General features: G+C 37.3%; 1 protein-coding gene across 1 annotated transcript in view; it reads left to right on the plus strand.

Moving 5' to 3' along the window:
• Positions 1-7,294, plus strand: part of LOC6051717 (peroxisome biogenesis factor 1) — a 33,813-nt gene extending 26,519 nt beyond the window's left edge. Inside the window, exons 9-10 of the mRNA XM_038255259.1 lie at positions 6,846-6,949; positions 7,017-7,294. Coding sequence (XP_038111187.1) covers positions 6,846-6,949; positions 7,017-7,086 — 174 coding nt within the window. The 3' untranslated portion in view covers positions 7,087-7,294. The remainder of the gene's footprint in view (positions 1-6,845; positions 6,950-7,016) is intronic.
• Positions 7,295-11,279: the final 3,985 nt, after the last annotated feature.

The following is an 11,279-nucleotide window of genomic DNA, read 5'->3' on the forward strand; positions in this document are numbered from 1 at the left end:
TTTTTCAGTGTAGTCCATATCCATACCTACAACTTTGCCGAAGACACCAAATCGATCAAAAAATTCCTTCAAAAGAAACAGATTTTTGAATTTCCACATATCATTTTTGTATGGACAGCTGCCAAATTTGTATGGAAAATTATATGAACAAACTAATGATGCAAAATGGCTTCTTTGGGCATACCGAAGGCACCAAAAAAGTTTCAGCCAGATTAAAAAATACAAAAATTAAAATTAAAGAAAAAAGACCGATTCCGTAGAGAACTGCTCTTTTCAGTGTTTTCAATTTTTAGAAAAAATCATATTAAAAAAAACGTTCTATAACTTTTTGTCTTAAGATTTAAAATCAAAGTTTCAATAAAAAAAATCTTTACTTAAAATTTGATTACGTACACCGTTTTCAAGTTTAAGCCTCTTAAATTCAATTTTGTTAAAACCATAACTTTCTTTACTTGTAATAGTCATAACTAGGGTTAGTGAAATTTCACGATTTCGCGGACAGCGTGAAATCCGCGAAATTTGGCTTTTCCGCGAAATCCCGTGAAATTTTATGTTTGCGTGAAAATGTAATGATTTTTCTCAAAATAATTTATCAAACTCAAAAAGGAACAAAAATAATCTTATGAACTACTGTAGAATTAAGCGAGTACCCTGGTTCAATTACTAATACAGGGTTAGTGATTTTTGACGATTTCGTAGACGGCGTGAAATTCGTGAAATTTATCAATTTTCACATTTTTTTTTTAAATAACAACTTAATAAATATTTCATCCAAAAAGACTATTTAATTAAATTTCATTAGTTTTCAATTAAAATGCTTGAATATATATGTGTGTCAAAATGGTATGAACCATTTGAAGAAATGTTCAGAGTTTTGAATTTTATTAGAATCCAACTAAATTAAGTAATATTTTCATTCACGGTATTAAAACTTTCACTGCTATTTCATCAGAAAGGTATAGTTTTGAAAGAAATTAATTCAAAATAAAATGAAGAGTATAGTTTATCTTTAGAATCACATTTTAAAAACAAATCATTTTTGTGGGCCTGTTCAATTTTAACTACCGTAAACTGGGGTCAATCGGGACACATGGGGCGAATTGGGACAGCAGTTTTAACCATGTTGGAGCAGAATATTGTGATTTTTCTGGTTGGTTTCGGTTAGAACAGACTCAGACCAACAAAATGTGTACATCCATTTCCATATTTAAAAGCTTTAAGTGCTCTAAAAACTGCTGTCCCTATTCAGACTGTAGTTCCGATTCGCCCCAGATTACGGTATATGTGTTTATTTGGGTGGATGATTCCCGTGAAAGTTAAAAAATACTACTTTTTTGTTTTCATTTCTCATTTAGAATAAAAATTTCGATTTTCTTAAAAATTAAATTATTTTTGCAAATTGATTTTGAATTTAGTTTTCTAAAAGTGTTTAATGGGCTAAACGTCGCAGAAAATTCAATTTATTTTATTCATTCTGACTGAACAAGTTTGTTAAAACTTGCTTTGATATGAAATTCAATAAAATGTAAAATTATATAACAGAAAACATTTTAGCATTATTAGTCGAATATTATAAGAGCAGTTCAGTAAATGAGAATACGCGTGCCCTAAATTTTGTTTCAAAATATATAAATATAGAGCCCATCCATAAACCTGGAGGATTTTTTGTGTTGCATTCAAATTTAGTGAAGATTTTTTTAGTTTATTGAAGATTTTTTTTGAGGAATAATATATAGTGAAGCATTAAACGTAGTTTCTGTGATTTAAACAAAGGATTTTCAGAGTTATTTTAAAATTTTTCAAGTTCCGCGAAATTTGCGTGAAATTTGGTGTTTTGAAATTGAGGTCCCCGTGAAATTTGCAATTTTCGAGCGTGAAAAATCACTAAGCCTAGACTCATAACCAATTTTTTTTGAAAGAATAATTTTCATTCTTATAAAACATTGAAGAAACATGAACAAACATGAAAAATGGGGTTTTTTTCTTCATCACCAAAATAGCTCCGATTTTAATTTTTTTTTAAATTGATAACTTTGCAAAAATGCGTCCTATTTTTAGTGTCAAAAAATTAAAGTTTTTATTAAATTGACTGTTCTTCCGGAAATTTTTTTTTCAAAATTTTTAATCAACCCTTACATTTAAAAAGGCTTTAAACATTTTTTTTTTTTTGCAAATTTCTGACAGTAGCATAACTATCAGCAATTCCATTTGAAAAGAGCCTAAACCGAAAGAAAAGTTCTCCGATCGGGCTCAATTTTTTTCTGGGGGTTCCTTGGCCAAAATAATTAGACCCGTATTTTTTTGATTGGCCGTTAGGGTGACCTACATCGTGCTAGGGTGGTTCAAAAAATGGCAATTTTCGTCATTTTTCGCAAAAAACACTTTTTTCAAAAAATCATATCACCGCGTCATTTCATCCGATTTTAGCTGTCTTACACGCAAAAGAAAGGTGATGAGTTTGGCTATTTGGGAAAAATAGTAACAAATTTCAAAAATCTAGCTTAACTATTGAAAAAGTCTTATGAAAACTTAAAATGGCGTTTTGACCGTGTCTGGACCAAAGAGCCTATGTCTGAAAATATTTTTATCGGATTCCTCGGAAAATTTCACATAACAAAAATTGGCGATGTCGAACCGTACGTTTCCGAGATATGATTTTTTGAAAAAAAAACTGAGTTTTTCGACGCACCACGCGCAAAAGCAGGAAAATGACGAAACTGGCAAAAAATCAACTTTTTTCACTAAAACTGCGATAACTTGAAAATTTTAGCGATGACCTATACATGTTAGGGTACCAAAAGTTGCGTATTTCAATTAGGAAAATTTAAGACAGCGTTTAAGAAAGCTAAAGTCGGATGAAATGACGCGGAGATATGATTTTTTGAAAAAAGTGTGTTTTGCGAAAAATGACGAAAATTGACATTTTTTGAACCACCCTAGCACGATGTAGGTCACCCTAATGGCCTAACAAAAAAAATACGGGTCAAATTATTTTGGCTAAGGAACCCCCAGAAATTTTTTGAGCCCGATCGGAGAACTTTTTTTCGGTTTATTTTCTTTTTAAATGGAATTGCTGTATAACAATTTTACAAGCATGTGTTACTTTTTGGTTGAAAAATTGCTAATTAACGGCCTTAAATTTTATTTTTATAATATTCTGTTGCACTTTTTTCATATTTTTTTGGTACTTTCTCACATTATGAGAAATTAAATATCCCAAGCAGTGCTTACGAAATTTTGACATTTTTGTGATAGGTGACACTTTAATTCTGCTTTCGTTCGTTTCACACACACAAACGAATAAGTGCTACGCAAAGTCACTCACACAGTCATTGATCTCCTTCTGCATTCAAATGACTTCTGTCACCACGCAGCATACACTAGGAAGAGAGAGACAAAAACGGGAGAAAGAGAAAGAGCACGTTTTCTCGTTCGGGCGGCTGCTTGAGCGGTGCTCATTTTTCGTTCGTTTCGTCTTTGTGTTTACGTTCACCGACCGTCGCCAAGCAATGACGATCGTGGTAGGCGCTGTGTGTGAGAGATCAAATTCCATTTTCGGAAATGATCACTGACAAAAAGTTTTTTTCAAATTTCGAGCAGTCCCATTCATTGACAGATCCCGTTTCAAGCATTGATCCCAAGGGTATCTTTGTAGATTTTTTTACATGGAATCTTAAATACTTTGAAAATTTTACTGTTGAAAAAATATGTCTTTTTTTTTTGCAAAAGTCTGCTTAGTACATTTTACTAATTTTGAGTTGTTTTTGGAATTTGACTTGGTTGCCTTTGCAAAACATTTTCCATAGTTTTCCCTCTATGAGTTTAGGCAGAGCATAAAGTTTTAAAAATATTTGCGTCTCAGAAATTCACCAAAAATACGGCTCATGGCTTAATGACTACGGCTTCCGCCTCAGAAGCGCCCTACCGGTCTTCTCAGAGTTTTACAACTGTAATTGAACTTTGAAGAAACTAATAAATTGGGGAGAGTTTAGAAGTCACACCTATTGCTTGTTAGCCTGAATCTCTATGATTCTGTTAAAAGCCTGTTAAATAGTTTAGAACTCATTTTAGGATTTAATTTTGGATGGCCATCACCAATATTTTCAAAAATTCAATTTTTTGGAGATCTTTGGCCGTGTTTTTGACTGACTCCCTTGTGTTTACGTCATGATCGATTTGAGATTTGTTTTACAGTCGACTCTCTGGCTGTCGATCTTCTCGATATCAATATTGCTCCATGCACCGATGAATTCTTCAGTCCCTTCAAACTGCATACTTCGATTGTCTTTATTCCTCGATATTTTCTCTTGCTTGAAGGATCTCTTTCTCGACGGTTCCTTGGATTCTATTTGCTTTAGATATATTGATTATTGCGAGATAAAATTCCAGAGCAACATTTGAAAGGGGCGGTACGACATTATTCTTACGGCCTTTCGTCCCATTTAAACGCGTGTAATGAAAGGCCGTAAGAGCAATGTCGTACCGCCCCTTTCAAATGTTGCTCCAGTAATCACGTTTCTCCATCGCTGTGAGTGACAGGAGATTATTGCCGCCTAACTGCCGCAGTGTAAAAATCAGAAAGTTGAACTGAAACCACGGACGAACGGACATGACACCACGAACAAATTTGGCCCAGTTTTGTGAGGCAAAATTCAAATTTCAACCGAATAAAAATACGTTGAAACCGCGATGAAACACTAGCGCCGCTTGTGTTCACGTTGGCGAACTATATTTGTTTTGAAATTATTACACGTTCAGTCAAAGTTTTGGCATACTGCGGCGATTGAAAAATTTCTGTTTTTTATCCGCTACCAATACTTTCGCATTGCGCGCTGTTCTTTTTGCGTCTAACGGTAGTTATACACATTTTATTGATGTCAACAATACTTTTCGAAGCGAATCCAAAGTGAATCATGAATTTGTCAATAAACAAAGCAAGCAGGATGTGCAAAGTTCACGACAAATTTAGTAAATAAGTTCAGCTATTTAATTTATTTATAATTTTCCTGACAATTAGAATTTTTCATTATTTATTTTGAGCTCGTGATTAAGCATAACATTTTCCGCTGTCGTAAACGGGAGTAAACCAACATTTTGATGCCATTCTTCCACGTCCCGGGATTCCAGCTTTCAACAGCTATAAATGGCAAAGATATAACCACGGTCGTCCGTGATATAACTAATCAGATCGTCAGAAGGACGTTTAGCACACGGAATTCGAGAACTGGCCTCCCAACACTAGGGAATGGCAAGTTCGTAAGATCCGGTCCATTAATCCGCAAATCCTCTGCCACAAAACACCATGTGCGGGAAGGAAGGAACAGCCAACGGTTCGCGGAACTGTTCCAAATCTAAGCTCTCGGCTGGTCGACACCCAATACGGAAATCTACCGCAAAATAAACTGAGCATCTTTGCGGTTGCGGCATGACCTTCTTGCTCCTTTCAATTATTTGATAGTTCTTCTGAGCTGCAAAACTAAACCCACTGCTTAGAAACAGCAAGATCTAAAGGAAATCTGAAGATGCCCCATTCTGTTTCTGTAGTTGTTTAAACACGTCGAAACTTTCATTCCATTTCATTTAGCACGTAAATCGACGATTCCAAACGTTTCGACAAGCAAACGGTCAAGTAAAGCAAACTGTCAAATTTTGTTTTGACATTTACGATCTCGTTCTGAAGGCAAGCAGGAAAACAAGAACATGAAGAAGAAAGAGAAGACCAGCTTCAAAATCGAAATGCTGGTGTCATGTCCGTTCGTCCGTGCTGAAACTCTGCATTGATTTGGCTGTCAACTTGGTTTGTTTTGAATATTTTCCGAAAAGTCAGCTGAAAACTCAAGGCAACCTTTGACAACAGCCAAAAATTTGTTCTGCGGTTGTCATGCGGCTGTCATGCGACCATTATCTTGCGCTCGTATCACCGCGCGTGAACTCTAATTATGTATTAACGCCCGCAGTAATATATTCCGGTTGTCAATAATTTCACTTTCTCATGGCTTGCATAGACATTTTTCTTTGAGAAACGAAGCTTTGGAGGGTGTTTGATATTTCTTTGTTTTTGTTTGCTGGACGTTGCCATGATTCTCACCCATAGCTGGTTAGCAAGAAAAAACAAACTTCAATCGAGTCTTCACTTTGCATCGTTCTGTAAACTCAAGCAAAAAAATGTAAATGGGCCAATGTGGATTTGTAAACAAACAGGCTGTCCTGCTCATGTCAAATGTAAACATCTACTTTTATGAGCAGGACAGCCTGCTTGTTTACAAAACCACATTGGCCCATTTACATTGTTTTGCTTGAACTGATGCTTCTCTTACTCGACGGTCCCTTGGATATTGACAACCAAAGTCGACTGTATAACAAGCTCTTTCTCTAATCTCTCACTAATACCGAAAGTCATTGTATCGAAAATGGTTCTCATTTGCTGCCCTTTTTAGTGTGAGGCACCACCAGCCATTCGCGAAAATCGTGACTCCCAATCTAAATTACCCATCTTCTTTTCCAACACATCGCTAGTGTGCATTAGCTAAAGCAGTACGCTCACATTGAGTTTGCGGTATCGCAAAAGGATAAAGCGCAAAATAATAGCACTCCCCCTCATTGCACTGCGCTATTATCCGCGCCGTTTTTAAAAACACATCGCATCTCGCGCTGATGGTTATGATGATGATACGGTTCTTAACCCAAAAATAGCTGCAAAATTGCTTCTGATGAGATAAAGAGGACGAACACTTGACTTTCTCTGCACCGGAAAAAACCTCAAGAAACACGCTCATTTTTGTCTTTTACACTCTTAGTTACAGCAAACGATAAAACTCTTCTTCTTTTTAACTTCTTCTTTTCAGCATGTTCCGGAGCAGATAACGATTAGCCAGCGCCACCTGCTGGAGGCTTTCGCCAGCACGAGGCCCTCGCTGAGCCCCCAGGATGTGCAAAAGTACAAGGACACGTGAGTTTCAAACGCTTCCAGAGCTTCTTTGAGGTTAGAATTAAACATTTGCTTTTTATCTTTCCAGGTACGCACGATTCACCAACAAGGAACCTACGTCGAGGGATTTCGTGGCCAAACGGTCCACCTTGGCTTAAGAAGGAGTGGGGAAATTAGCGTGGCAATTTGTTATTTTACACACACGCACTGTTGTACTATTAAGGTGGATTGTTGAGGGTGTTTTTTATTATTATAAAGTGTTTTTATACAACTCTGTTACTTAACGTTAAGCTTGGCATGGATGAGGCGAAATGATTTTATTTTAAATTTTTCCGGATTTGCATAAAAAGACAAAAATACGAAAAACATTTTTCTCGACTCCTTCTTTTATTGATCACCACAATCCCGTTTCCTCACACACACGTTCTGATTCTCTTTCTCACACTTGAATGAAGCAAATCTGCCGCGCGAAAATCCTTTCGTAATAGCGTTTCACAAAAGAGAGGATTCAAGCAAAATAAATATAGATTCTTTCTTGGGCCACAATAATGTGTACAATGATATCGCAACCCAACCCAACCCAACCCCTTTTGGCGACAATGGAAAACAGTCGTGTGTGTCGTCGAGGAAGAAGGAGGAAAATCCTTGTGCGCCAATCGCGTTCAAGAGGGCGTGAAAAGGTATTTTTTCTTTCGGTGCGAAAATTGAGAAGAGGAAAAATTGCACGTTATTTCACTTGCTGGCGGAGGAGGAGGAAATGGTGGTGAAAGGAAAATTCGGTTCAAATTGAAAACGAAAGGATTTGTGTTGTTGGGAGTGTTTTTTCAGATGGGAGCACAATGGTTTGGTTGTTTGGATTGTTCAGGATTTACCTTTTCTTCTTAAATGTGGAAAAGAAAAATGTTTTTGCCTTCCTCACCTTACTGAGGAAAGGCTATAAAATCACTCGAAAAATGAACTTCTTAATTCGACCTCGTAGACCTACCTTCACGTATACCTATCGACTCAGAATCAAATTCTGAGCAAATGTCTGTGCGTGTGTATGTCTGTAAGTCCGTGCACCGAAAAAAATGCACTCGATTATCTCCGGACTGGCTGAACCGATTTCGGCCGTTCTGGTCTCATTCGATCCGTCTTAGGGTCCCACAAGACCTATATTAAGTATTATGAAGTTTTGTTAAGTATTTCAAAAGTTATGTTAAAAACGATTCTGGCTAAAGTTTGAAAGATTGTAAAAAGGGTGGTTTTTGTAAGAAAACCCGTCTGATCATACATTTTTAGAAAGGTATTTGAAAGACCTTTCTAATGAGCCCAAAACATTGAAGATCTGATAACCCTATCAAAAGTTATGAGCACTTAAGTGTCATTTGTACACATTTCAGAGGCCGGATCTCAAATATTTTGATGAAAAAGTTGTCCGGATCTATCATGCTACCCATCGTTAGATAGGTAATCAAAAGACCTTTCCAACAAGCCCAAAACATTGAAGATCTGATAACCCTATCAAAAGTTATGAGCACTTAAGTGTCATTTGTACACATTTCAGAGGCCGGATCTCAAATATTTTGTTGAAAAAGTTGTCCGGATCTATCATGCTACCCATCGTTGGATAGGTAATCAAAATACCTTTCCAACAAGCCCAAAAGATTGAAGATCTGATAACCCTATCAAAAGTTATGAGCACTTAAGTGTCATTTGTACACATTTCAGAGGCCGGATCTCAAATATTTTGATGAAAAAGTTGTCCGGATCTATCATGCGACCCATCGTTGAATAGGTAATCATAAGACCTTTCCAACGAGCCCAAAAGATTGAAGATCTGATAACCCTATCAAAAGTTATGGTCACTTAAGTGTTTTTTATAGACTTTTGGGAGGCCGGATCGCAGATAATTCGATGAAAATGGTGTCCGAGTCCAACATGCGAGCCGTCGTTAGTTAGATAATTTAAAAGCCTTTCAAATGAGCCTAAAACATCAAAGATCTGATAACCCTATCAAATGTTCTTAGCACTTAAGTGTTATTTATTCACTTTTGGGAGGCCGGATCTCGGATATTTTGATTAAAATGTTGTCCGGGTCCATCATGCGACCTATCGTTAGTTGGATAATTGAAAGACCATTTGAATGAGCATAACACATTGAAGATATGATAATCCTATCAAAATTTATAAGCACTTCAGTTTCATTTACACACTTTTTTGAGGCAGGATCTCAGCGTAAACAAAAAGTCGTTGCGGTCGTGTGCTGGTCATGTTCCCGGTGGGCGTGTTTTGAGTGATATTTTTTAAGATTTTACCCATTTTCACTCGAACGAGCCGTAAAATTAAATGTAAATTTTCTAATTGGATTTTTGGGTGCACTAAAAACACCATATTCATGCTGAAATAACTATTTATTTCCACTTTATTTTTATAAAACGAGTGTTTCTGCGGGAGCAGATTGACAACATTTAATCACCCGCGTTTGATTGCTCGACAGTCCAGAGATTCAAGAATTATGATCTGCGCCATCGAGATCACAATGAGCGGAGTGCTATCCTCTTGGTTCTCCTTCTTCCATCCATGCGCGCCACCGGAACACCCGCGTGCCGAAAATAATCTGGATCTTGCCACCCGGCTCGACGACCGCATTCAGGTCGGCTTCGTCGATTCGACCCCGCTCCACACCCATACAGGCCAATGGTTGCGCGTCCCGGAACAGCACCGTTGGTGTATCGATGCGGCTCCTGCTCGAAGGTGGACGGTACAGCTCTTCCTAGCCGGAATTAAGGATTCAAAATTTATACTTAATTTTGAAATTTGGTCCACTAGTCGATAGCACTCTTCTGATATAATTACATTTTTCAACAAAAGTTCATCACACTTACCTTAGTCATTAAAAAGCTGAAATACTTGCGCCGAAAGTTAAAAAATTCTCAAAACTTTCTCGAGACCAATAATATTTTTCGCGATAATTAAATTAATTTAAATAATTTAATGTCAAAACATCCAACATAACATGACTGGCGTTTGCTGCACTGTGAAATGAAGAGCACAAAATGAGCGTATAATTTGGTCAATTCACACCATGCGACACCTAGTGTTGACTAGTAGAACAGAACAAATAATGACGGTTGAAATTTTCGCACATTGATCGGTTGAACCGTGCACGACCGGTTTGTGTCATATTCGCCAGAAATCATGGCAGAAATCTGGGGCAAATCTGGGAGAAATTCTGCCAGATGGCTGGCGCAAGCCCCCAGACGAACGCCAGAAATGCGTCCGCCATTTCCGACCGGGGAGTTTATTGAGTTTATTTCTGTTCTGTGAATTTCCAGCGTTCTAAACATATTTTGAGCCAAAATTCGCGGTGATCCTGGTTAGACTTTTGATTATCTTTACACAATTTTACACAATATTTTTCTCTAAATCCTTTTTATCGCGTTAATATTTTTTTTCTTTTTGTATGTTGCTGAACACTGGTGGTTTTAAATACACTTAAAGAAGCAAAAAATTACAATTTGGTTTATTGGACCTTTTTGAAAAAACTACACATTTCATCATATCAAAATTACTGCTGAAATGCAATAAAATCACTCGAAAAACGAACTTTTAAATTCAAATTCCTAGACCCACCTACACGTACAGTATGTAAAAAAAAGTATTTACACCCCTTGGGCACTACGCACATTTTGTGATGAAACATGTAAACAATTTAAAGTATAATAGAAACCTGGTACTACGTTTTCTAATCTAATCTAATCTAATCTAATCTAATCAGACCCTAGCGCAGCCAATCTTTCGAAGGGATCCTGGAGAGTGCCTTAGGTTAGATGACGCCTAGCACTCTTCTTGTCATTTATTAACATTTGTAGTGCGCCATTGCATCGGAATGCATTGAAACATCACAAGCGTTAAACCGGCCAGGCCTACTGCGTAAAGCCGTATCGCAGAGATGACTCGTAATTGGGTTGAGTTTGAGCACAGAGTGTTCGAACAACAACACAATTCTGAATCGACAGGGGAGGAAGAAGCGTGGGGACACACCACCATACGCTCCGAGATTTTTTTTTTTGTTGTATTCGTTGGGAGCACCATGCTAAGAAGGTTTGGTACTCCGGGACCCTCTGGGATGGGACATTGTATTTCCACGAATGCCCTGGACACTATTTGCCGTGGTTATAGCGCCACAACTCGCTCTCTGTAACAGTATTCCTATTTCCAGTCCACGCTCACCAAGTCGTCATGGCCTAGTGGTTAGCATTTTTTTGCTTACCAATCCAAAGGACGGAGGATCGAACCCCGCCTCGAGCGACTTTGATTTTTCGTTCATATTCATCATTTCAAATTTATGTGTTCTTAACTTTCTCGT

The sequence above is a fragment of the Culex quinquefasciatus genome, chromosome 2 (assembly GCF_015732765.1).
Source record: "Culex quinquefasciatus strain JHB chromosome 2, VPISU_Cqui_1.0_pri_paternal, whole genome shotgun sequence".
NCBI lineage: Eukaryota > Metazoa > Arthropoda > Insecta > Diptera > Culicidae > Culex > Culex quinquefasciatus.